The following is a 26,898-nucleotide window of genomic DNA, read 5'->3' on the forward strand; positions in this document are numbered from 1 at the left end:
CAGACACACTGACCAGATGTTTGGAGCCGGTTGAAGCTAAATCCTTCGAAGACAGAGGTCCTGTGGCTGGGACGGGGCGATATGGGATTGGGGGGGCAACTCCCATCTCTTGCGGGGGCGCAATTAGTGCCAGCACTGTCCGTTAAGAGTTTGGGTGTAATCTTCGACACCTCCCTTTCCATGGAGGCGCAGATTGCAGCTATAACAAAGGCGGCATTTTCCCATCTCCGCCAAGCTAAGCAGTTGGCTCCTTACCTCTCTCGCCCTGACCTAGCCACTGTGATCCAAGCGACGGTCACCTCCAGACTGAATTATTGTAACTTGCTCTACGTGGGGTTGCCCTTGAGACTGACCCAGAAACTCCAGCGGGTGCAGAATGCTGCAGCGAAACTCCTTACGGGGTCTTCGCTGCAAGATCACATTCACCCGGTGCTATACCAGCTGCACTGGCTCCCGGTGGAGTACAGGATCAGGTTTAAGGTGCTGGTTTTATTTAACCTTTAAAGCCCTATACAGCCTAGGACCCTCGTACCTACGGGACCGCCTCTCCTGGTATGCCCCACAGAGAAACTTACGGTCTTCAAATAAAAACATCTTGAAGGTCCCAGGCCACAGAGAAGTTAGGCTGGCCTCAACTAGAGCCAGAGCTTTTTCAGCTGTGGCTCCGATCTGGTGGAACACTCTGTCACAAGAGACTAGGGCCCTGCGGGACTTGACATCTTTCCGCAGGGCCTGCAAGACAGAGCTGTTCCATGAGGCCTTTGGCCAGGGCACAGCCTGACTCCCTCCCTCGGCAATCTTCGCGGAGCTCTGGCCCAATGGTTGCCAGTGGCTTGAATTAATTAATTTTATAATGAATGATTTTAGAGTGTTGTTTATGCTGTACTTTTGTACTGTTTTATTGTTGTTAGCCGCCCTGAGCCCAGCTTCGGCTGGGGAGGGCGGGATATAAATAAAATTTATTATTATTATTATTATATCGTGATATTGGTTTCATAGTTTTTGACCTGGCAATATATTGATGCGTGTGTGCGCTACGCAAAAATCACAATATGGGAAAAACTGTGAAGCCAGCCAATGCCTCTCCCACATGGCTCCATCCTTATTTCAGACATTGTGATATATCAGTATTTGCAATGTTTAGCTGCTGATATATCAAGACGCACAAATAACTGGGACATTTAGCTCAGTTGTTGTGTTAAGGCAACTTCCCCCCCAGTGTGACCTTGGCTCTGTGCCAGCAGAAGACAGGCTGCTGTTTGTCTCGTAGAGCTGGGCCAAAACTAGCAGACTTACTCAGAACTCCAAAGAGCCAAATGGCAGGTACCGTATTTTTCGCTCTATAAGACGCACCAGACCAAAAGACGCACCTAGTTTTTGGAGGTGGAAAACAAGAAAAAAAAATATTCTGAATCTCAGAAGCCAGAACAGCAAGAGGGATCGCTGTGCAGTGAAAGCAGCAATCCCTCTTGCTGTTCTGGCTTCTGGGATAGCTGCGCAGCCTGCATTCACTCCATAAGACGCACACACATTTCCCCTTACTTTTTAGGAGGGAAAAAGTGAGTGTTATAGAGCAAAAAATGCAGTAACTTTCTGATTTAGACTGGGTATAGTGAAATGCCTGAATAAAATACTTAAGGGAGTAACACAGAGCAAGTCAGAGCATTCTCAGAAATAAAATTTTATTTTTAAAAAGTACAAAAAAATGGTAATTGAACAGTGGAAAACTTTCCAGGAACTGAGAGGGAAAGAGGAAGAAGGCGCTCTACAACATGACTTTGGCTTCAAAAGAGGCAGAAGGAAGAAGACGATTAAAGTCTGAAATGCAGTCAGAGAGAGGAGAACTTCACCAATCCTTTTCAGTTTTGTCAGAGAATGGGCACCAGGGTCCAAGGGTATGAAGATGAGCATCCAACAGGGCCCTGGGTGAGGTGTCTGCCAGAAATCTAGCATACTTTAAAGAACTGGGACGTGGAGACTCAAATAGGGCCAGGACCATTATAGACTTCAGAAGGGAGGGGCTTGATGGATATGAAAGGATGATGTTGGAAGAGTGATTTCCAGGTTTGAACTAAAAGAGGTTTAATGTTTTCCGGTACTACCAATATCCTACTCTTTAATTAAGCAGGCAATTGATAATATTGGACCTCAAGGGAGGTTGGGCATTTGCCTTCTCAGGAGGTCCAAGTCTAGCTGGGTTGGGGGCTACTCTCTTCTCTATGTCATTAGAGAATTTTGTCAAGCAACCTGGATTTTGCCCTCTGCATCTTGATAAATTACTTCCTTCTACATTCAAACAAAATGGCAACTTTATGATCCAAGGTTCCAAGGAACACCAGCTTGAGCTCCTGGCAACAACGCCATGTTTTGCTTGCTTGCTTACTTACGTGTGTGTGTTTCACATATTTTTTCTTCCCCAGGAAAGGAAGCAGAGAGTGGCTTTGTGGGCTCCTAGATTGCAGTTGAATAGCCAAACCGTAGTTTCCATTTCACAGTTGCAACCTCTTTCTCAACAGGGTGGCAAGATCCCTATCCGATGGACAGCGCCTGAAGCTATTGCCCATCGAATCTTCACCTCAGCCAGTGATATCTGGAGTTTTGGCATTGTCATGTGGGAGGTGCTGTCCTATGGCGACAAGCCATATGGGGATATGACCAATCAGGAGGTAAGAGGGTCAAGGGAAACGCTTATTGAGCAAGGAAACCACCTCCTGGATTAGCAGAGCTGGAGCTGAACTAGAAGAGATCGTAATAAAGAACACGTTTCCAGATTTCCCCATGGCCCAAAATTCCGTTTCCTACTTTCCTGAAGGGAGCAGCCATAGTTGGGCAGCCCAACTGAGATCCATTAGTCATGAGTTTCAGTACATTAACCAATTTGATTAAATCTGCATAGGAGAAAAAACAATGGGTTGCGTCCAGTGCTCTGCCAGCATAAATCTGCGGGTGCAGTAGGGCTTCCATTTCCTCTTCTCCACACACTCCCAAATCCACTTTGGAGGATCTCCCAACCCCCTGAAGATGATTTGGGGGGCATTCAGGGACTGGAGGGGACGTGGGTGGCTCTGTGGGTTAAACCACAGAGCCTAGGACTTGCTGATCAGAAGGTCGGCGGTTCAAATCCCCGCGACGGGGTGAGCTCCCGTTGCTCGGTCCCTGCTCCTGCCAACCTAGCCGTTTGAAAGCATGTCAAAGTGCAAGTAGGGGAAGGTAAACAGCGTTTCCATGCACTGCTCTGGTTTGCAGAAGCGGCTTAGTCATGCTGGCCACATGACCCGGAAGCTGTACGCTGGATCCCTCAGCCAATAAAGCGAGATGAGCGCCTCAACCCCAGAGTCGGCCATGACTGGACCTAATGGTCAGGGGTCCCTTTATCTTTACTAGGGGCTGGAGAGGACAGGGGGCTTATCTACTTTCCTGATGCTCTTTCCAGGCACAGGTCTGTGCTTAAAAGCTCAGTGTCTGAGTGTGGTTTTGTTTTGCCCCAAGCTTTCCCCTCAAAAACCTGCTCTTTAGCGCTCAATTGGAGCAAACGTCAATTCGGGCTTTCTGTGGATTGCTGTTTGCTCTGACTGAGCTTTAAAGAGCTCCAGAGGAAAATTGTGTACTCGGACATAGTCCCTGGAAAAGCAGAGAAAAAGTGTGAAGCTCTGAGAGGAAGAGGAAACTCTTGTTACCAGCAAAGCTCAAGTTTTGGATATGGCCCAGCAGTTTAGAAGGGAACCTCACACACTGCTTTCAAATGACGAGCATCTAATACAGTAGCAGCATCTCTCCTTTAAGAAGTATTTCTCCTTCTCAAACATGCAGAAAGTGATGCATTTTCTAAGATGCCACTCATCCATAACTTTTGCTGTTCAACTTGTATCGGAATTACTTTTAACAGAAGAATGTGCTGACCTCCTTAGCTTATACGTTTTTAATGAATTAATCAAATGGATTAAATGTGGCAGTTCCAATTCCAAAGGTTTTCCCAATAGACATTACGCTCCTGAGAAAGTAGCCCTCAACTCCAGTTTCTTAGGTAGCTGTGTGCTAAGGAATGTTTGCCCTGTTCACAGTGATCTTGTGTTTTACCTGGAACAGGTGATGAAGAGCATAGAGGATGGGTATCGGCTCCCCCCACCTGTGGACTGCCCATCCGTCCTTTACGAGATCATGAAGGTGTGTTGGTCATATGACCGGACCCGGAGGCCCCGCTTCCGTGAGATCTTCGCTCAGCTAGAGCACTTCATCTCCAGTCCACATTTGCTTCGAACTGTGGCCGACTTTGACCCCAGGTAAGTGATATGCAGGGCAATACTTAAGGGGCAGAGCTGTGTAAATTTGTGCACATGCACACGGGCACACACACACACACAAAGGGGAAGAATAAAAAAAAAAGCTGAATTCTACATGCAGTCTTACAGCGTTACCTTGGTTCTTGAATGGCTTAGTTGTCGAAAAAATTGGCTCCCGAACACTGCAAACCCGGAAGTAAACGTTCTGGTTTGCAACCATTTTTCGGAAGCCGAATGTCTGACGCGGCTTCCTTCCGCTTGAGTGCAGGAAGCTCCTGCAGCCGATCGGAAGCCGCGCCTTGGTTTTTGAACAGTTTCGGGAATGGAATGGACTCCTGGAACAGATTAAGTTTGAGAACCAAGGTACCACTGTATTTACCGGTATATATATTATTTGTTAGTCACTTTTCTTACCAAGTTAATTCAAAGTGGCTTTCATTAAAACAAATTAAAAACCAACCTTAAAAACACAAAGGCAGGACCAGAGGTCCCATCCCACTAAAAGAGGCAATGCCACTCTTCAAATTAAGGGCCTAAAGCTCAGGAGAAAAGGATTTGCCTGGCACCTAAAACTGGATAAAGATGTTGCCAGGCCAAATTATGCATAGCTGGATAATCTCTCTTTTTTTTTTGGCCTGGCTTATTCCCTGCATGCTGAATTCTGTACACACCCTCGCATTCTGTGCTTTTGGAGCACTTCTGCAGAATTGTACCCTGCCCTTCAATGTGTGCGTGGCATCAGTGCCAGCCTGGGTTGCATCAAGTGCCACAGCGGCTTCTCCATGCTAGTCTATGGGATGCCATAAACGCCCCCTGGGTAAAGGGTAGACATTTCTCTCCAGCTCCATCAGAAGGGGGGGGGGGGCGCTGGTCTTCATCAGGTCTGAAAATGCCTATCAATCCCTAGGGTGACGCTCCGCCTTCCCAGCTGCAGTGGCTCCGATGGGATTCCTTATCGGTCTATCCCAGAGTGGTTGGAATCCATCCGCATGAAGCGCTACATCATCAACTTCCGCACTGCCGGCCTGAACACCATGGAATCTGTCCTGGAGCTTTCTGCCGAGTAAGCGCTGGGCACCCTGAATTTGGGATTCTGCTCTTCCAGGGCAGAAGAGAGGAGAGGGAAGGGAGGACATGCAGCTAGGTGCCACTGTGTCTATTGCACCTCCCCACAGCATACAAAGACATTCAGGGACGCGGGTGGTGCTTTGGTCTAAACCCCTGAGCCTCTTTGGGCTTCCTTATCAGGTCAGTGGTTCGAATCCCCGCAATGGGGTGAGCTCCCGTTGCTCTATCCCAGCTCCTGCCAACCTAGCAGTTCGAAAGCACACCAGTGCAAGTAGATAAATAGGTACTGTTGTGGCGGGAAAGTAAATGGCGTTTCAGTGCGTTCTGGCTTCTGTCACGGTGTTCCATTGCGCCAGAAGCAGTTTAGTCATGCTGGCCACATGACCCGGAAAGCTGTCTGTGGACAAACGCCGGCTCCCTCGGCCTGAAAGCGAGATGAGCACCACAACCCCATAGTTGCCTTTGACTGGACTTAAGCATCCACGAGTCCTTTTACCTTTACAAAGAAATTCATATGCACAGGATCAGCAAAAGAATCTCTCTATCTCTCTGCCTGTCCACTGATTCCTTAGCTACCAAGCCTGCACTTCTCGTTATAGCTGTTCTTAGGGTTGCCAGCTTCTTTTCTCACCCTCCTTCCGTGCAGACATTGAGCAGATACCGACCAGGAAAAGGTTTCATGTGCTAACTTTCTCTGTGTTAAGCTATAATTCAAGGACGAGAGGAGAGCCAATAAAAGGCCAAAATCCTGGCCAGAAGACGGAGAGAGAGACATTCTCCTGCTGCTTGTAAAGACCAAGAGTGAGATAGATCCTTGTATCTAGCTCATGATTGCCCAACGGAGTCTTTTGCTGTGGTTGAAAAGCAGGCAGAGAACCAACAGCTTAAGTCAGAGCATAATCAGAAAGAGTCACAGTGATGCTTTGTTGGAGAGCAGAGAATATGTGAGTTAAGAGGCCTGGTTAACCGTTGGCCTTCCAGATGTTCTCAGACTCCCAGCTGCTGTCAGGCCCAGATAGCATCAACAAGGGTGATGGGAGTTGAGAGTCTAACAACATGGGGGGGGGGGGAGTTTCCCCAGCCCTGAGCTAGAGCCATCTCCATCACAATCTCATTTTGTATGTGGGCTGGTAGTGAGGCTGAAAACAAGCAGGGTGGTTCTTCCCCCCCCCCGCCCCCCTGCCTTCAGAAATGAAGGTGGTTTGAATAGGGCAATTTACCTATTCATTAATCCCTCCTGCCTCACAATTGACTCTGGTGAAACAGGTTTTACAGTGGTACCTCAGGTTAAGAACTTAATTTGTTCTGGAGGTCTGTTCTTAACCTGAAACTGTGCTTAACCTGAAGCACCACTTTAGCGAATGGGGCCTCCTGCTGCCGCAGCGCCGCCACTGCACGATTTCTGTTCTCATCCTGAAACAAAGTTCTTAACCCATGGCACTATTTTTGGGTCAGCGGAGTCTGTAACCTGAAGCGTCTGTAACCCGAGGTACCACTGTATAGGTTTCTGTAAGGCTTCAAAAATCTGCAAAAGCTGGCCAGAGAAGACAGCAAGATAAAAAAGATCCTAGCAAAGGTTTACTCAAGAACTGATTTCAATGGGACCTCCTCCCTAGTGAGCAGGCATAGGATTCACTGGCAAGCTGGATATGTAAGAAATATTTGCAGAAGTAATAAGCATAGCCTTCCATTAAGAGCATAAGATAAAATCACTAAGGCATACCAAAATACCGGACACATATGAAATTAATCATATGGAACCAAGGAATTAGTATCAGCATACCAAAATTCACATGAGACAGTTAAGATAACTGCTGGCATCCATCATACTGCTAAGGAATTGTTGCACTGTGTAAGATTGTATTTGTGCTTCTTAGTATATTTAGTTTTACGGATGGTATACTATGTTTTAGCAGAGTGACACTTTTGCAGGTTCTGCCCATAGTTTTGCGTTGTGCTTGCCGTCCTACAAATTCAGCTTCCTGAAGCTCTTTTATCACCTTCCCAGTGAATTAACATGTCTTTTTCGGGATCTGTCATAACACCTCCAAGCGCTCTAAAATATGTTGTCTGACTCCCAACTTGCAGATAGTTTTGCCAGATCCACCTTGTGAGACAGCAACTGGAAATGGTGATATTTCTGAGCTGGGTCTGTGCCTTGAGCTCAGCTGAATTTCTAGGAATGGACTTTGGTAGGACACATAACAAGTGGTAGGGAAAGACCATGTTTGTTTTTCTTTTTAGTGTTTATATTATTAACTTGTAAGATATGGATTTGTGGTTTTTTTGTATGTTGGTCTTTGTGTTTTGTGTATTGTTATTTTTCGATATTTTTCGTGTTGTTGTGTGGAAAATACTAATAAAAAAACCAACAAGTGGTGGGGAAAGGGGACAGAGGTTTCTTAGGGTGCTACAGCTTTATGAAACCCTCTGCTTGTCTAGCAGTCTCAATCTCTCTTCACCTGCTAAGGTAAAAGTAAAGGGTAAAGGGACCCCTGACCATTAGGTCCAGTCGTGGCCGACTCTGGGGTTGCGGCGCTCATCTCGCTTTACTGACCGAGGGAGCCGGCGTACAGCTTCCGGGTCATGTGGCCAGCATGACTAAGCCGCTTCTGGCAAACCAGAGCAGCGCGTGGAAACGCCGTTTACCTTCCTGCTGGAGCAGTACCTATTTATCTACTTGCACTTGACATGCTTTCAAACTGCTAGGTTGGCAGGAGCAGGGACTGGGCAACGGGAGCTCACCCCGTTGCAGGGATTCGAACCGCCGACCTTCTGATCGGCAAGTCCTAGGCTCTGTGGTTTAACCCACAGCACCACCCGCGTCCCTCACCTGCTAAACAAGGCAGCTAATCTTTCTCCCCTCCTGTTTTTTCCAAGGGATTTGAAGCAAATGGGCGTGACCCTTCCTGGCCACCAGAAGCGTATTCTGTGCAGCATCCAAGGCTTCAAAGAGTGATGGGGGTCTCGCATCACCAAGCTGTCACCGGACCCAACGCCACAGAGCCCAGCAGAACAAGGAGAAGAGAAGGGGAACGGACTGAGCTGATCTTGCGGTAGCGCAGCAAGCATTGGCCTGGGGCTCTGAGAGTTGATGGCAGAGTCTGCGGCATGTGCACCACCAACATTCCTTGTGCCCCATAGCGCACAGGTTGGGACTTGAGCTTTCCAACGCAGAAAGCAACACTCCACGAGGCTCCCTGCAGCTACTAACGCCAGAGAAGTGGCCAACGCTTAAAATGCAAGCTCCTTGCTTCTCTCTCATTTTCTGTCTCACCACCTCTTGTTTCGTTCTTGTGTTTCTACTCCCGCAGCAGCCACTCTGCCCGTTGCATTTCATAGTGACTAAGGAAGCAAGGTGTACTTAAAATTATAAGTAGAACTGAAACGATTCTGTCGGTAAAGCCATTATCTAGCAATAAGGGGTCCCTTCAAATGCAAAAGTTGTGCTTGAAGACTCAGGGATTGGGGGACTGGACTTGCCGTTGTTTGCACAGTTCCTGGGGCCAAGACTGCCTACCTTGTACCTTAGCTCAGTGGCCTGGACTTGCCTTTATCACACAGCGTTAGATCAAATTTATACTGCTCCCCTTGTTGCTTATGTGTCTTATTTTCTCTCCTGGAGCCCAGTCCTAAGAGCAAAAATGGCTTGTTTACAGTTAGGCACCACATGCTCCAGAGAGCTCTGCTTCCTCAAGTTGAGGATGTTGCCTATATATATTTAAAATAGCAGGATGGGGAGGTGAGAAAGAAAACCCGGACCTGGGGTTGTGTGTTGTATATATGGTTTTGTAAATAAAAGTATCCAATCTGTGCCATGACTTTTATTATATACGGATCAGCCCCTTATTAAGTCAGCTGTCTACTGGGTTCCACAAAACTTAAAAGCAGGACTTGCAGCCTTCTCAAAGGAGGGAGAACTACATCTAACATAAAGTTACCCTTATATGATTACAGCTTTTTAAAAACGAAACAAAATGATAGCTACCTTTGCTCCTTTTCAAAGAAATATCCAAGGTTAAGGAAAAGCATCTGAGTACCTTGGATAATCAGATGAAAAAGAGTGCAGGGATCCTTTACCTTTTAGTGGTTGTGTTGAAGAGAAAAAGTTAACAGCATCGTTTGTCATGCAAATCGAAGTGCAGAGCCCTGTACCTTTTCCCCCATCCAGCCAAGACATGACACAACAGCCCCTAGGCAAGGAAGAACTGGTAAAAAGGAGTCAAAATAAGTTTAAAATAAAGGCACTGTTACCATTTATATGCAAAGCACCAGTTATGTGCAGGGTGTGAGAGAGATGTTAAGAGCATAAAGAACCTGACATAGACACCTACTCTGTACTTACTCAGAAGTAAGTCACACAGTGTCCTGAAGGCTGAAGCCCTAAATTAGTGAGGACAGTATTTAATGTAGTTCAGAAGCCAGTGACCAGCTCTAGCTGCCAAGAAGAAATTTGAAGCACAGTCGAAGCAGTAGCCTTGTAGGCTATGTAAGATAAGAAGGGAATTTAACAAAGCAATAACCAGACTGTGTAATTGCCATACCTATAGGATCAAACTCCATTAAGTCACATTAGGATAGCTATTCTCTATGCATCCAAGGAAAAACAAGAGAAAGGGGTTGAGGAGGGGTAATACTATCTCAGGAAAGTTCACACCAGGAAATGATTTCAGGTTGAACGTAGACCAAACAGGAACTTACTGAAATGAACATATAACCACCCAATATAACCTGCAGCATCTTCCTACACTGTGACTAAAAACTGTGTCACATTCCTCCTCTCCCAGCCTTCTGATCAGGTCCAAAATACACGTTCCTCAGAATGCCCACTGAATTAGTTCTAGCAAGGGTGGTACATAAAGGACTATAGTTCTATCACTTTAGAAACGCAAGCCATCCCAATATGGTACTGTAGCTTTTCAGTAGGCACTCTTACGGACTGGGCACTGATCTGGCAAGGAGTGGCAATGCCCATGCCCCACGGGCACTCCAATGTCCATTGCTTGAATCCTGAAATGCATTCACTACTTTTAAGATGTGGTACTAATCAAGCTGCAAGACTTAAGCAGCAGCCTAAGGGTACCATTTTGTACCATAGAACTGGTTTCTCATCACCTTGTCCATAAACATTATGCCCTACACTGTTGGACCTACAGAAAAATGAGTTTTCCACCTATCAAACTCCTCCACAAGTCTGTGAACTTTGAACAGTAGGAGCAACTCTGGGCGAGGCAAGTTTGGGACGTTTTTGATATATTGATGTCAATTAAGAAAGATTGCAGAAACCAGATCAGCCCAATTTAACATACCCAGGGCAGTTGAACTAGAAAGGTCTTATTGAAACAGTGCATCTACCCACCACCACTTACAGCTTAGGGACTCTTATCAAAAGCTTCTGCTGGACTAATGGGGTCAACTTGAAACAAGTTGAAACATCAGTACAAAAACTATTGTTATACATATTTACCATCTGCATAACTCTTCCAAAACTACATCTACTAACAGGACCCCAAGCAGAAGTATGAAAAAGCCTACAGGGTTCAGGCCTAGAGATCTTCCCAGGAAGGCCTGCTCAAAAGATTGTGTCAGAGAGCAAAGTTCAGCTGGTTACGGTGTTAGCAACATTATGTCTCCCACTCAGCAGATGGCTTCTGCTACCAATTCCCTTCCCAGCCTCCAAAACAAGAAACTTGTCCTTCAATAGGAACATTCATTTGCTCCAAGCTACCATTTTTTATTGGCTGTATGGTTTCTTTTCTTGTAACCTTCAGAGTTATCTATTCTGAAGGGCTCCAGATTAAGCAGAGGTATAATAAGCTGCCCAAAGAATGGGAGGACCACGGAAGAAACCTCCATCTCAAAGCAAAGTTGGAAGAGCCTGGTAGTATGAGCCAAGGAGTCTTTCAAAAGCTGGGTGGGGTGGGGAGAGTAATCTCACCTCTGCAGAGAGCTGTCTCCCACAGCAGCCTTCAGTCGGGACACAGGCTCAGTGCATTAAAGTCAAGTTATCTGAAGGGTCTCTCCAGCTCCCAAGACGCAGGCGGCAACGAAACAAAGAGATCAAGGGGCTGCTGAACGAAACTGAACTTCACCTGAATAAACAAGCTAAACACTGTGCAAACATTTGCCAGGCTCCTCCACTTTGGACTTTTGCTATTTGTGTTAGATGTCAAGTACATGCAGAAGGTTGTGTGTGGCTTTGGGCTAGAGCACAGTCTTTTAACTCTTAAACTTCTCGTACCCAGATCCAGTACCAAAGACAGAATAAATTGCCTTACAAGGAAGGGCTGTGTGTGCTTGGACATATATCCTGAATTCAATAGATGCCTGCAAACATGCAAAATATGCCTACAGTGGAGAGTTTGGCTTTTTTTTTTTTAAGTTTCTGGGCCTGCACATTACTCTGGCATCAACGTCAGGAGATTTAGAAACCTGCTTTTCTTTTAAAATCAACTGGGCACTCACAGAAAGCCCAATTCTGCAAGCTGTGTGTTTTCTGCACATGTGGCGAAAAAAATTCCAGGGGAAATAAACATTGCCCTGACTAAAATCAGTGCTACACTAGAGTCCACAGTTTAACAACATATACTATTACTGTACAGGTTTCTTAAAGCCTCTATGGAGAAGGCAAGCAAATGTAGTCCTAAGTCAGCAGCAGAAACAGGCTTTTTTTAAAACAAAAAACAAGAGCCACTGGTGAGCTACTCTGCACTGCTAGAGTTCTGCTTTGTAGGGTCATGCATGTTATAGCCCTCATCGAAACAAGGATACTTAACCCCCCAATTTTTAAAGAATTTGTAAATGGGCGATATCAAACTATAGCATACTCAGTCACTCAAGTCCATTGATTTAAAAGTATCAACTCAGAGTCATATTCTGAGTAGATCTACAAAAATTGGCATAATTCACATTTCTATTGATGAAAGTCCATCTAGCTCAACCCCCTTGCAACACAGGAATCTTGCCCAACGTAGATCTCAGATCCATGACCCAAGACCAGGAGTCTCAAACTCTACCAACTGAGCTATCCTGGGACCCAAGGCATTGCTTTATTAAAAAGGTAATGACATTTTCTGCCTTCCTTATCTTTAAGCCCATGACTATTCAGTCTGTATTCATTCAAACGGTGTCCAGACATTACCAATAGTAGTTTGGTGTTTAACTTCCCTCCCTCAGAAGAGGGAGTGGCCCTGGGGTTGCAGTCCTGGCCACATGTGCCACTCAGCAAAGCTAACCTGCTTTTCTAGCCCAGCAATGCTTCAGAGGGCTGGACATGGACGTCAATCAAAGCGGCTGAAAATCCTGATAGGTGGCAAATGTTAGTAGCAAGCAACGATGAAGGAAGAGCGGAAGCAGCGAGCCAGACTCCCAAATCCAAAACCATTTAAGCTTCTGACAAGTTGGGGGCAGGGAACATTTTTACAGTGGTACCTTGGGTTAAGAACTTAATGCGTTCTGGAGGTCCGTTCTTAACCTGGAACTGTTCTTAACCTGAAGCAAAGTTCTTAACCCAAGGTACTATTTCTGAGTTAGCAGAGTCTGTAACCTGAAGCGTCTGTAAACCTGAAGCGTCTGTAAGCTGAGGTATCACTGTATTACTCAATGACAGTAGGGGATGAGATGCAGCTGAGATCCACAAAATATCGTCTTCTTTTGAAGATGAAGGGGAAAGTGCAAGTGGGTCAGAGCAAAAAAAGATAAAATGCATAGACAGGAAACACCATTGAGAACACTGCCAACAAACTGAGGAAGAGCAGCAGCAGGAGAAAGCCTTAGCAAGAGGCAGCAATTTTCTCTCTGCCTAACGATGCAGCTAATTGGATACTGAGGCAAAAAAAAAAAAAAAAACCAGAAAAATATTGCAGAGCTCCAGAAGGACCTCTCCAAACAGAATGAGTAAAAAGGCAAATGGAAGTCAATGTAAACAAGGGTTGAGTGGTGCGTGTTGGGGCAAAAAAAATCTTAACTTCACATATGCTATTGAGTTGAACTGGAAGTGACAAGACCAGGAATGAGATCTTGGGGTCATGGTAGATAGTTTGATGAAGATGTCAACCCAGTGTGCAGTGGCTGTGAAAAGGCAAGATCTGTTATGTACTGAAGTTCTCACCCTGGGCCAGCAGGGGGTTACTATAGATAGTTTTCACTCAGGTCCACATATGCAAATAAGGGATCGAAATTGACGTTCAGTGATTGGATAGTTACAGAAAATGGTTAGTGTTGCGTTTTAGTGGAGCTCTATATAAGCAGGCTGGCTGAACCCTTCAGTTCAGTTCTGTTCTGGCCTGTGAATAAACAAGAGCTGTTTGAAGAATCGCTGTGTCATCTGATATGTTCACCCACAACTTACTATGCTAGGAATCATTAGGAAAGAAAATCAGAGAACCGTAGAATTGGAAGGGACCTTGAGAGTCATCTAGTCCAACCCCCTGAAATGAGATGGAGGGAGAATGGATTCACTGCTGGGTAGTTTAGCAATGATCTCTCTCTAACCCACCCCAGCCACACACACCACAGAGAGGTTGAAGTTATAATGGAGGGGAACCCAACACAAATTTTATTAATGCAAACAGTGGCTGGGACAGACAATATTGAAGATGCTTGTTCAGTCCAGCCTAGGAATTGAGGCTCTGCTCCATTGGCTGTGCCAAAAACACACACCAGCGAAGTCACTTACAGCAACCCCCGCAGAGAAGGGTGGGAGTGTGGCCCTGGCAGGGACTTAGATGGCACCCATCACATGTAGGCTGCAAACGAACAAACTCTGATGAGGGTGCCTTTCTCAGCATCAATTCGGGACCATTCCCGGTCATGCCACACTCCCAGTTCGACAAACCATGTTGTAAACAGAGAAGTAGTCCTTTGGATAGTTTGCTATGCAGAAGTTGCTAGGCCAAAGCACCACGGAGGTAAAAAATAACTGGGGCCACCATAACTCTGGGGACTGGGGTGGGGTGGGGAACTGGTCCATAAACTCCTTCCTGGCAAGGAGAACCATTCAGGCACACAAGTCCAGTACAGAAGAAGGAGATTCGTTTATATCATCATCCCATAGAGCAAAGACTCTGTCCATCGCCAAAAGTAAGGGTTTAAAAAAATAGTCCCATTAGTTGGGTCGTGTTCCATACCTGAACAGAGGACAGCATTTTGCAGGGTCAGGGGACATAGCAGGTTGGAAGGATCCAGACTTTTCCTCTAAGATTACTTTATTATTTAGTAAGTAAAAGGACTGCAGGGCTTATAGCAATTCCACGTCACTTTCTGCAGTGTCTAGAATAATATACCGTGGCCAGACTAGGCGAGGAGTTAAGGGACACCCAGTCTTAGAGGGGCAGGTTAAAAAGAAAAAGAAAACACAAGAGCCCTTGGGTGGAAAGAGATATTGCCAGACAGACTCTTTCTAAGTAAAAATGCATGGTGTGTTTTGAGGGGAGGGGGGAGAGGAATGACCAGAAACAGCACAGAGGAAAATCAGGCCCACTGACTGGGCTGGGTGGGGATGGGGAAGCACATCAAGGGCGCATCCTGATCCAAGGTCCTTAGACCGCAGCTTTGGCCCGTGTGGTGTGACATTTTCTACACAGCACGTGCCCGTCCAGGGGGAAACAGCCATTGTCATCTGCTTCGATGGAAAGCGGCTTCCCACAATCCTAAAAAGGGGAGGAAGAAAAGGAGACTCAACGCCACTGAGGCGGCAGAAATGTCAACGAGGGACTGGCGGGAAGGGGAAAAGGGAATTGGCTCACCTCACAGCGGTAACATTTCATGTGGAAGTTCTTCTCCAGGGCTACCACGCGGACGGTCTCATCCTTCCCGGGCTCTGGCATGATGGGCTCAGCACACACCGAGCATCGTGGGGCGTATTTTCTGCAAGCACAGAAGAGGCAGTATGAGGACTCAAACTTTCGGTTTCAACCTTCTAGGCCAGACTTGCTCCGGTCAAGTCACGAAGGTCCCAGGTGAAGTGGGAGGAAGAAGACGCAGGAAATGAAGGAGGAGGTCACTCACCTGTGATAGTCGTCCACGCAATGTGGCTGGTTGGCTTTGTCCACGATGAAGGAGGCTCCCTCGAGGGCTTTGTGGCACACCACACAGGTGAAGCACTGAGGGTGGTAGGAATTGCCCGTGGCTCGCAGCATCCTGTCTGTGATCGTTTGCTTGCACACACAACATTTCTCCAGGGTGCCCTGAAGAACAAAAACAGGGTCAGAAATGAAGGAGGCCTGTCCTCCAGATACAGAACCATTTGTGGAGACATGTCAGAAGAAGAGATTATAGGATGCACTCAATCCCTGAGCTGTGGGGCACAGGCTGCCTCATGAATGTTCCCTACTTTAAGGTGTGACACTGACAAGCGTACAGAACAGATATCCATGTATGGGGAAATGATCCATAATGAATTGGGGGGGAAATGTTTTAATGTACATTCCCAGAGTCCTTTCTGTTGGGGATAATTCAGACTGAAATTCCAAGGTGTCAAAAAAGGTTATTTAGGTATGCTGCTACTGCGGCCTGTGTTTTGTTAGCCCCAAAATGGAAAACGAGCAAGGTGCCAACTAAAGAATAATGCAAACTTAAGTTGACAGAATACGCACAACTTGCAGGCTTAACATACAGGATAAGAGAAGAAGAAGATCATAGGTTTAAAGAGGTTTGGAAAACTTTTACTAAATATATGGGAAATAATTGTGTATAGCTAAAAATGCTGGCAGCGTTAAGATAAATTCAACAGTGTAAATAAGTTTTGATGGATGCAACAATGGAATACTGATTGGTATAGTTAACCATGGAAAGAGAAGAAGGGAAGTCATTGATATCTTAAGGATGTAAATGGGAGAAAACAGGCAAATTTAAACAATTCTCATCCAACCTCCCCACCTCCCAAAACAATACAAAGCATAATGCCTCCCCAGGATCACATACTCAAGATCTCTTTTGACACCCATCAATTGTCCTTTAACAAGATTAACCAAGATTGGGCAGCTTAGCAAACAAGAAATCTATGAAGAAGGCAGCCTTAATCAAATCTTACACCAGCCATGAACTGGGTGTCTTCAGAAGCTGCTGCCCGAGGCAGAGAGCATGACAAGTGTGAGGACACTGGAGGTGGGGACTTGCTTGCGTGCAAAAGCCCCCGTCCACACTTTGAGCTTCTGCGTGTTCAGGCAAATGCCTGGTCACACCCACAGTGTACAAGCACACGGTGGTATGTTTGCGACGCCACCGAAAGAGACTGTTGAAGCCAGTTCAGATGTAACTTTTGTGGCACGGAGCCATTGTTGCACAGATCCACACTGGGTTGACCTGGTAATGCAGACAAAGACTCCACCATGAGCTTGGCAACTTCACCGCCCTGGGATCTTTGGATAAAGGGTGGTATATTAAGTGAACAAATAATGATGATTTATTCCCACACTAGAGACTGGAGTCAAGGGGTTGCGGTGTTCAAAAATGCTGGCATCTCAAGACAAATTGACCCCACCTTGGCCACCCGACCCAACAAATGGACTAATACCTGAGGTACACGTGGAGAATGGCTGTTTTTAATGAAAGTTGCTTCCTTTCATAATGAACTTCTGAATGGTTTCTTCTGAACAATGTCAGTATAGGAAATAGGGCAACTTTTTCATTCGGGAAACTAGCCCAAATAATGAAATTCTGACCAGACGAATTAAGAGAGAAAAAAGATGAACTCTAGCTGGTTGCCGAAGCAAGATGTGGCGGCCATTTTAAGACATTCCAAAATTCGCTTGGGGAAAACAAGCTGAGGTTGCTGAGGTAACGCCAGTGCATGGCTCCTTCCAAAATGCCCTGATGACTGTGATTGGCCACCCTGCATAGGAGCCAACTCCTAGGGGCTGAGGTCTCTTCAGACCCCCCACAACAAAGTATTTGCTCCCCCCCCCACAAACATTGATAGACAGTACCATTGAAATGGTGTGTGTTCACTTTGACAGGTGATTGATTAGGTGGGGCGGAGCTTACCTGTGCCCGCCCCCCATATTTTATTCAAGAAGGCGCCCCTGCCCCCCTGCATTTCACTCACCGCATAGCACTCCTCGCAGAAGGGCTTTTCGTCCACGTTGTAGAACTGCTGTCCCTGCAACTGCTTCTCACACTTGAAGCAGGTGAAGCACTCCACATGGAAGAGCTTGTCTAGGGCGCGGACAGCCGGCTGCGTCCGCGACAGGGCTTTGTGGCACAGGCCACACAACTCTGCAGCGGCAGGGAGAAGGGGGAGAGAAAAGAGGACCGTGAGAGGCTGCTGGCAGGTCATATCTCCACGCCATACGTATCTACGCCTCCAGGCAAGAAAGGGGAAGAAGAAGAAGAGTTTGGATTTGATATCCCGCCTTTCACTCCCCTTAAGGAGTCTCAAAGCAGCTAACATTCTCCTTTCCCTTCCTCCCCCACAACAAACACTCTGTGAGGTGAGTGGGGCTGAGAGACTTCAGAGAAGTGTGACTAGCCCAAGGTCACCCAGCAGCTGCATGTGGAGGAGCGGAGACGCGAACCCGGTTCCCTAGATTACGAGTCCACTGCTCTTAACCACTACACCAGACTGGCTCTCTGTACACAGCTACCATCTCCATAAGAAGAAGATTGTAGCATTCAGCGGCAGGGAGCTGAGCGGAGGGAAACACGTCAGCCCACCCACTCACCCCCAACCCTCTGTGTGTCCGGTTCCTGATGAAGGCACCCTAGCAGAGAGAGGGGGGGACAGTAGACCGAAATCCCATTCACTCTCCATCACCGGCACATGCAAAATATTTTTAAAATGTGCACACACACCAGAATTGGTGGCCTCTGCATGTGGAGGCTGGTCCATGTCCTTCATGAGCTTCTGGGTCAACATCTCCAGCTCCTCAACCTCTTTCATGGTCAGGACAGAGTTGCCCCTGGGAGGGTCTGATCCAGTGTTCACAAAGGGTGCCGGGTTACGCTGGACAAAGAAATCAAGAGTCATTGAGACCGGAACGTCCCTCCTGCTAGCCTCTCAGACGCCACATATTCTAGGGAATAGATACACGCTCAAGATCACTTAGTATGGCCAAGCCACCCTTTAACATTGTTCTGCAATGCAGAAATTCCTCTGCCTGTCCACACCTGTTTTTCCCCTCATTATCCAGCCTGTCCCCTTCCTTCTCCCTGCTGAGACACCACCTTGCAGCTCACTCAGGTGACAAGATTTTGAAGAGTTTCCTTTTCCTGTATTGATGAAGAAACTTCCTTTTAAGGAATTTTTGTCCTCCGTTTGCTTTGCAATGGTTTTGTTGGATGAAAAGATTCAACAGACACAGTTTTACCTCTGGGTTTGTTTGTTTTTAAATTCCTTCTCTATAAAACCAGTGGGAGAAAAAAGCACGTGTGCCCGGTGCTCTTTTGCAACTGCCCTCAATAGAACGGGCTTAGCTGTTAAGCTGGCAGAGGGGAAATCTCTCTTACCAATACAGTGGTACCTCAGGTTAAGTACTTAATTCGTTCCAGAGGTCCGTTCTTAACCTGAAACTGTTCTTAACCTGAAGCACCACTTTAGCTAATGGGGCCTCCTGCTGCCGCCTCGCCACCACAGCACGATTTCTGTTCTCACCTTAAGCAAAGTTCTTAACCTGAAGCACTATTTCTGGGTTAGCGGAGTCTGTAACCTGAAGTGTATGTAACCTGAAGCGTATGTAACCCGAGGTAGCACTGTACAAGCACAGAGGAAGAGAAAGAATGTGGCTTCATCCTTCTGGGAGCCCACAGACCCACAAATCTTACTGAGGCCTCTCTTTTAAAATGTCTGCTAGGAACTACAGCAACAGATGTGGCATCCAGCCAGATTTGATTTATTGCTGACTAGTATAGCTCAGTTGGTAGAACATAAGACTCTCAATCTCAAGGTCGTGGGGTTCAGGCCCCACATTCAGCAAAAGATCTAGATCATGGGTAGGCAAACTAAGGCCCAGGGGCTGGAACCGGCCCAATCCCCTTCTAAATCCGGCCCACGGACGGTCCGGGAATCAGCTTCTTTTTACATGAGTAGAATGTGTCCTTCTATTTAAAATGCATCTCTGGGTTATTTGTGGGGCCTGCCTGGAGTTTTTATGCTGTGGGTTAAACCACAGAGCCTAGGCCTTGCCGATCGGAAGGTCGGCGGTTCGAATCCCCTTGATGAGGTGAGCTCCCGTTGCTCGGTCCCTGCTCCTGCCAACCTAGCAGTTCGAAAGCACGTCAAAGTGCAAGTAGATAAATAGGTACCACTCCGGCGGGAAGGTAAACGGTCTTTCCGTGCGCTGCTCTGGTTCGTCAGAAATGGCTTAGTCATGCTGGCCACAGGACCTGGAAGCTGTACGCCGGCTCCCTCGGCCAATAAAGTGAGATGAGCACCGCAACCCCAGAGTCGGCCATGACTGGACCTAACGGTCAGGGGTCCCTTTACCTTTTTAGAATGTGTGCTTTTATTTAAAACGCATCTCTGGGTTATTTGTGGGGCATAGGAATTCGTTCATTTTTTTCCCCTTCAAAATATAGTCCAGCCCCTGACAAGGTCTGAGGGACAGTGGGACGGCCAACTGCTGAAAAAGTTTGCTGACCCCTGATCTAGATGACTCTTGTGGTCCCTTCCAACTCTATAATTCTATTCTAGTCTATTCTTTTATCTGCCTATATATAAATCCTGAATGAAAAGTCCATACAGCTTTGCACACTTCCCTTGTTTCTCCACCCCAAGTTGAGATTTATTCCCCACTCACCACGTCTCGCGGGGCAAGCGGTTGTCCAACGGGACGTGGCTTCTCCTGAACCTGGGGCTTTTCTCGCTGTTGTGCATAGGTGAAAGCAGGCGGCTGTGGCCTCGGGGCTGGCCCTGCGCCAGAAGCGGGTGGGAAGCGAGGCTGCGGAGGGGCAGCAGCCGCCTGGCGCGGGAAGCCGGACGGGATCCCTGCAGCTGCTTTGGGTACAAATCTGGGGGCCACGGCAACGGGGGGTGGAGTGTATTTGGGGGCTGATGGAGCTGGAGGAGGAGGAGGAGGAGCCGGCGGTCCTGGAAGCTGTGTCGATGGCGAGTCTCTATTCTGCTTCACCCATGGTGGAGGAACAGAAGCTGTTTCTCTCTGCGTTTTGGGCACGTAGCCTGCGCTGGCGCTGGAGGCAGCGTTGGAAGGGAAGGAAACAGGAGCTGAGACATCCTTAGGTGGAGCAATGGTTTCTGGGGAAGCTTTAGGTCCAGAAGCCAGGCCTACGTGAGCCATGGAACCTGGAGATACCTGCAGAAATAAATATGGTTATCAAAGTGGAGAAGAGGCCAACATCGTAGCATCCAAACCAGACCCATCTTGGTCCAATCTGCTCTCAGTGTGGAGAAGAGGAACAGAGAGGAGTACAGGAAAGAGGGGGTTGTTGCAGCCAGACATTTTGTCCACACGCCTGCACCCCATAGCGTGGCACAATCCTCCTTATCCCTTGGCAAGCAGATACAGAGGCTTGGCTACTCCTGGGTGAGAAAGCTCACCGGAGAGTAACTTGTCCAGAGACCAGCTTTGTCCTTAACAAAAGCAGGCTTTGGATCGCAAATCCAAGCGTAGTGAGCCTGGCTCCATCCTCTGTCTCTCCTGGAGAAACCATAGTTGGTCCCCAGTACTCACTGAGGGGGTCAACCTATCACTGGGCTGCACCACTTGCGGCTGGCAGTGGGGACTCGCCTGGCCGAGTGCTCTGTTTTTTTAAAAGATAAAAAAGTTCTCTTCATGCAGAAAGCTAGCATGTCAGGCAAAAGGGTCCTACAGTGGCATTGAGCTAAGTTTTACTCAAAGATGACCCACTGAAGTGAATGAACATGGCAAAGTTAGGTCTGTTAATTTCAATGGGTTTACAGTGGTACCTCGGGTTAAGTACTTAATTCGTTCCTGAGGTCTGTTCTTAACCTGAAACTGTTCTTAACCTGAAGCACCACTTTAGCTAATGGGGCCTCCTGCTGCTGCGCCACCGGAGCACAATTTCTGTTCTCATCCTGAAGCAAAGTTCTTAACCTGAAGCACTATTTCTGGGTTAGCAGAGTCTGTAACCTGAAGCGTATGTAACCTGAGGTACCACTGTATTCCTCCAAGTGAAACTTAGCTGAATATCACTCAAGTCTTCTTAAAATATAGATATACCCAGGGCTTTTTTTCATCCAGAATTCACCAGAACTCAGTTCTTGTCAATTGCCATTCTAAGAGAACAAGGGATGTGTTCATGGTGAGTTCCGGCACCTCTTTTTCCTAGAAAAATAGCAATGGATATACCTTCAAGAACTTTTTGCATGGGGAAGGGGCTCTTCAGTCCTTGGCACCGTCAGCTGTAGCCTGAAGTGACCAGGCACAGGCTGCCCCCTCAGTGAGAATGAGGCTTGGACAGGCTACCCTGTTATTGCAGCTCACCCGCGGTTTGAAGGGGTCATTCTTCTCCATGTCATCCAGCATTGAGGACAGAGTATCAATCTCCAAATCAATGCTGCTCATCTTTCCACGGGCCTGCCCCTTCCGCCACGGAGAAGAAAGGAAGTCACATGTTAGAGAGGATTACCAAGCCCATCCTGAAGGCTGTCAGTCAACAACAGCCTTTCACATCCGTTGGTTAGCGCACTTAGCAGGAGAGCAACGTGTCGGAAGGGCGCAGAGCAATACTTTGAATTGTGGGAGAATCTCGGCTGCTGTGATTTGCATTTTCAAAAAGGGAGCTTCAAGCTGCCAGGATGCACTTTGAGATAGATAAGCTACTCGCCTTTCCCCCCTTATTTCTGCAAGATTACAAGGCTTGAAAATGAATTGTGTATATTGCCAGCTGCAGCTAAAATTGACTCACGCCATAGCACAGCAGCAAAAAAATGTTGCTGTGCACTAGCCAGCCAGATGGTGGAGATGTCAGGCGCTTGTCCTGGCACCCAGGCATCTTCACTTGGTCGCAAGTAGCCTATAATCAGGCGCAAAATGCGCCTAGCGCCTGGCTAATTTCGAACACTGCTCAGAAGTGTATGAGCAACGCCTGGTGAAATCTCAGAAGCCAGATGATTGGCTTAAGATGTATCGCCACTGCTCAGCGCATGCAAAACATAAACCTTTGCTCCTCCCCGAGCCACTGAATCAGAAATGTGCAACACAGTGAAGTATAAAATATATCATACATATTGCAGCATATATTGCAGAATTATATCCCAAGGAAGAGCCATAGCTCAGTGTGCTGGGGAGGTCCCAGGTTAAATTCCTAGCATCTCCAGGAAATTCCAGGGAGATCATCCCTGTCTAAAGCCCTGGGAGACGTTGCCAACAATGCTGAGTCAGATAAGCCAGTCAAAGAATCACAGAATTGTGGATTTGGGACCCACAAGGGTCATCCAGTCCAACCCTCTGCAATGCAGGAATCTCAACTGAAACATCCATGACTGATGGCCACCCAACCTCTGATTTGTACTAGACCAGTTTTGTATAAGGCAGCTCCCTATGTTCCCATTTCAGTTCATTTCACTTTTAATTTGTACACCGCCTTTCTATATTACTATAAACAAGGTGGTTAACCAGCCGAAGAAACAACTAAATCGTCAGCAAAGATCTCTCTCACACACAATCTGATCCAATACAAAGAAGTCACAACTTCAAAATAAACAACTTAAATAAAGCAATATTCAACAATCCATTGGAATATAATAGTAAACAGTAAAATTAAATATCAGCAGATAAGAATTAAACAGTTTACATTTACCAATTACAATAAAGAATAAGGAAACTATAATCAATAAAAATAGCGGCAGGTCACAATGCATAAAATACCACAAAACATGCAAAACCATGCAGAAGGATCCAATTGAGAAACAAGGACAAACAACTTATAAAACATTTTTTTGAAAATATCCCTTAACCCCTCTTCAACCATATACCCATTTTTCTGGATTGGTGTGCAACATCATTTCATTTGTATGGCTTACTTACAGTGGTACCTTGGTTCCCAAACTAAATCCGTTCCGGGAGTCCGTTCGACTCCCGAAAACCAAGGTGCGGCTTCCGATTGGCTGCAGGAGCTTCCTGCACTCAATCGGAAGCCACGAAAGCTGCGTCGGACATTCGGCTTCTGAAAAATGTTTGCAAACCGGAACACTTACTTCCAGGTTTACGGCATTTGGTAGCCGATTTGTTCGACAATGAAGCCGTTCAAGAGCCAAGGTATTTCCCCATCTCTTGGTGCGAAGTTTTAATTTAACGAAGAATGTGCAGGACGCCTGCAATCCTGGGGAAGGCCAGAAGGAGGCGGCAGTTTTCTCATCACCATCCCATTCTTGGGACCACCTGATCGCTTGCTTATCATGCAGTCTAGACCAAACATCAGCACCACTACGGGCCACACATCCAAACATCATGGGAACAGGAGAACATGGGCGTAGGCAGGATTTTTGGTGGGGGAGGGGGACAGGACTTGGTTGAGGGGGCTGGACTTTTGTTAAGGGGGGCAGAACCAACGTGATTGGTCAATTAGTTAAGTACAGTGGTACCTCGGAGGTCGAACAGAATCCATTCCGGAAGTCCGTTTGACTTCCAAAACGTTTGGAAACCAAGGCACGGCTTCCGATTGGCTGCAGGAACTTCCTGCAGCCAATCAGAAGCCACGGAAGACATTTGGGTTCCAAAGAAGGTTCACAAACCGGAACACTCACTTCCGGGTTTGCGGCATTCGGGAGCCAGAACATTTGACTCACAAGGTGTTCAGGATCCAAGGTACAACTGTATTTCTATTGTTTTACTTGATCGGGGGGAGGGCAGCTGTCCCCCCCCCCAGCTACGCCCATGCAGGAGAACTATGGCAAAACAAGGTCTTTCCCAATTAACCTTCCGCTCCCCCCAACCACCGCCATCTGCCCACCTTGACAGCATTAACCTATATGAATACTCACCTGGGGGGCAGGTAGCCCACTCAAAGCCACGGGTTCCTCCTCCAGCATTGGCGGAGGAGGCGAAGGGAAGACGTCTTCTGGCGCTGGGGGAAACGGCTCTTCGAATGGGGGAGGTGGGGGAGGGAAGGCGCTGTTTGAGGAGACAACCATCTCTTCCCCAGGAGGGGGAGGCGGAGGGGGTGGAAGCTCTGCGGAGAACAACAAACAGGCATGTGTTATATTATTATTATTATTATTATTATTATTATTATTATTATTATTACAGTCACAGCACCCCTTGAACACACCCTGTTAAAACCAGCATTTGAAAATCTCCAGGCGCCATTTGCAACTGGCTAACAGCCACTTGTGACCAAGTGAAGATGCCCAGGTGTCAGGATGACGCCCGATGTCTCCACCATCTGGAGGCGCATGCCTAGGGAATCCTTGGATCTGAACTGTTTTCACTAATAATAATAATAATAATAATAATAATTTATTTTTTATACCCTGCCCATTTGGCTAGGCTTCCCCAGCCACTCTGGGCGGCTTCCAACCAAATATTAAAATACAGTAAAGCATCAAACATTAAAAGCTTCCCTAAACAGGCTGCCTTCAGATGTCTTCTAAAAGTCTGGTAGTTGTTGTTCTTTTTGACATCTGGTGGGAGGGTGTTCCACAGGGCGGGTGCCACTACCGAGAAGGCCCTCTGCCTGGTTCCCTGTAGCTTTGCTTCTCGCAATGAGGGAACCGCCAGAAGGCCCTCGGCGCTGGACCTCAGCGTCCGGGCAGAACGATGGGGGTGGAGACGCTCCTTCAGATATACTGGACCAAGGCCGTTTAGGTCTTTAAAGGTCAACACATCCTGTAGAATTTTATCTGTTATATCAGACATCCCCAAACTCGGCCCTCCAGCTGTTTCGGGACTACAACTCCCACCATCCCTAGCTAACAGGACCAGTGGCCAGGAATGATTGGAATTGTAGTCCCAAAACAGCTGTAGGGCCGAGTTTTGGGAGTGTGCCGGTGTTATATTTTATCTATACAATTAGGATGAATTTCAAGGGACCCAAAAGTCACAGAGTATTGGAAAAATACGACTTTTGAGCCATCTGGCCCAAAAATGGTAACTAGGCATACCGAGTCTGAAATCTGAAAGAGGAAACCAAGCCACACACTCAAGAACAAGAAGCCAGCAGCATATCCTTGCAAAGGCAACAATTTGCTGACCGTGCCAGCAGCACAAAACAAGACCTGCTGGATTCCTGTATCATCCTGGGAGGAACTGGTGGGGGGAAACCTCAGCATTTGGCCTTTGGGGACAAATACTGACCCTGCCTACTCTCAGAGGATTAGACAGATTACAGCCAGGGCAGCCAGAGAGGAGGCACTCTATCCTTGTAAGAATCTGGGCCCCAACAGCAACAACAGATTCCCCCTGCTCTCTCCCACTCTCCCTCATCATGCAAAACCAAAAAACAACAACGTTAACATAGCGTATTCAGAGTGTTCATATACAGTGGTACCTCGGGTTACATACGCTTCAGGTTACAGACTCCGCTAACTCAGAAATATTACCTCGGGTTAAGAACTTTGCTTCAGGATGAGAACAGAAATCGCACAGCAGCGGCATGGCAGCAGCGGGAGGCCCCTTAAGCTAAAGCGGTGCTTCAGGTTAAGAACAGTTTCAGGTTAAGAACAGTTTCAGGTTAAGAACGGACCTCTGGAACGAATTAAGTACTTAATCTGAGGTACTACTGTACCTCGGTTTACAGAGGCTTCAGGTTACAGACTCCACTAACCCAGAAATAGTGCTTCAGGTTAAGAACTTTGCTTCAGAACTTTGTTCTGGCGGCGTGGCAGCAGCAGGAGGCCCCATTAGCTAAAGTGGTGCTTCAGGTTAAGAACAGTTTCAGGTTAAGTACAGACCTCCAGAACGAATTAAGTACTTAACCCGAGGTACCACTGTACATTGTTTCAGAAATCCTTTCAGGAACTCTGTAAAGCATTCATTCCTATATTGCAGGTGAAACGCAAAGAGAACGTTGGTTTGCCAATAGCAGGCATCCCCAAACTCGGCCCTCCAGCTGTTTGGGGACTACAATCCAGCTGTTTTGGGACTACTGTTTTGGGACTACATCATCCCTGACCACTGGTCCTGTTAGCTAGGGATGATGGGAGTTGGAGTCCCAAAAACATCTGGAGGGCAGAGTTTGGGGATGCCTGGCCTATAGGCTACCTATCGAGTTTGTGACTGAGGCCAAGTTTAACCCCAGAGCTTCCTGGCTCACACCTCTAGGCCACTAAACTACACCAACTCTCATGTTCCCCTGACTTGTATTTTTGCTGGGGAGAAAAGGGCATGACAAGAGTTAACCTCAGGTTGACCAAGCAGCACCTATGAGTTCATCCTTGGGCAAAGAAGGGTGCGACAAAGTGTGTATGTGTGTATATGTATGTATGAATGAATGAATGAATGCATACACTTGGACGTACTATGGCAGTTGCAGGGGGTATATTTTTTTTAAAGGCATTTTACGGCCTCTGCCAAGGCCCGGCTCCCAGACAGGGTGTTAAAATTCCTACTGTTAGAAAAAGCTGATTAGCAGCTGATGTAATTTCAAGCCTTATTCTACAGCACACTGGAATACAGCACAGAAGCATTTCTGC

General features: G+C 47.0%; 2 protein-coding genes across 6 annotated transcripts in view; one reads left to right on the forward strand and one right to left on the reverse strand.

Annotated features, from left to right (window-relative positions):
- The window catches only part of EPHA1 (EPH receptor A1), an 83,261-nt gene extending 74,100 nt beyond the window's left edge, over window positions 1-9,161 (forward strand). Inside the window, exons 15-18 of the mRNA XM_053370439.1 lie at window positions 2,517-2,666; window positions 4,087-4,280; window positions 5,188-5,343; window positions 8,229-9,161. Coding sequence (XP_053226414.1) covers window positions 2,517-2,666; window positions 4,087-4,280; window positions 5,188-5,343; window positions 8,229-8,307 — 579 coding nt within the window. The 3' untranslated portion in view covers window positions 8,308-9,161. The remainder of the gene's footprint in view (window positions 1-2,516; window positions 2,667-4,086; window positions 4,281-5,187; window positions 5,344-8,228) is intronic.
- Window positions 9,162-13,876: 4,715 nt separating this feature from the next.
- Window positions 13,877-26,898, reverse strand: part of ZYX (zyxin) — a 31,423-nt gene continuing 18,401 nt past the window's right edge. For 4 of the 5 annotated variants that reach the window (XM_053370447.1, XM_053370448.1, XM_053370449.1 and 1 more), the window contains exons 3-10: window positions 24,250-24,437; window positions 21,749-21,847; window positions 20,084-20,596; window positions 18,141-18,291; window positions 17,395-17,564; window positions 15,357-15,535; window positions 15,095-15,215; window positions 13,877-14,998 (exon numbers count right to left, since the gene is read on the reverse strand). In XM_053370447.1, coding sequence (XP_053226422.1) covers window positions 14,888-14,998; window positions 15,095-15,215; window positions 15,357-15,535; window positions 17,395-17,564; window positions 18,141-18,291; window positions 20,084-20,596; window positions 21,749-21,847; window positions 24,250-24,437 — 1,532 coding nt within the window. In that variant the 3' untranslated portion in view covers window positions 13,877-14,887. The remainder of the gene's footprint in view (window positions 14,999-15,094; window positions 15,216-15,356; window positions 15,536-17,394; window positions 17,565-18,140; window positions 18,292-20,083; window positions 20,597-21,748; window positions 21,848-24,249; window positions 24,438-26,898) is intronic. The other variant, XM_053370451.1, reaches the window with a different exon arrangement.

The sequence above is a fragment of the Podarcis raffonei genome, chromosome 17 (assembly GCF_027172205.1).
Source record: "Podarcis raffonei isolate rPodRaf1 chromosome 17, rPodRaf1.pri, whole genome shotgun sequence".
Taxonomy (NCBI): domain Eukaryota; kingdom Metazoa; phylum Chordata; class Lepidosauria; order Squamata; family Lacertidae; genus Podarcis; species Podarcis raffonei.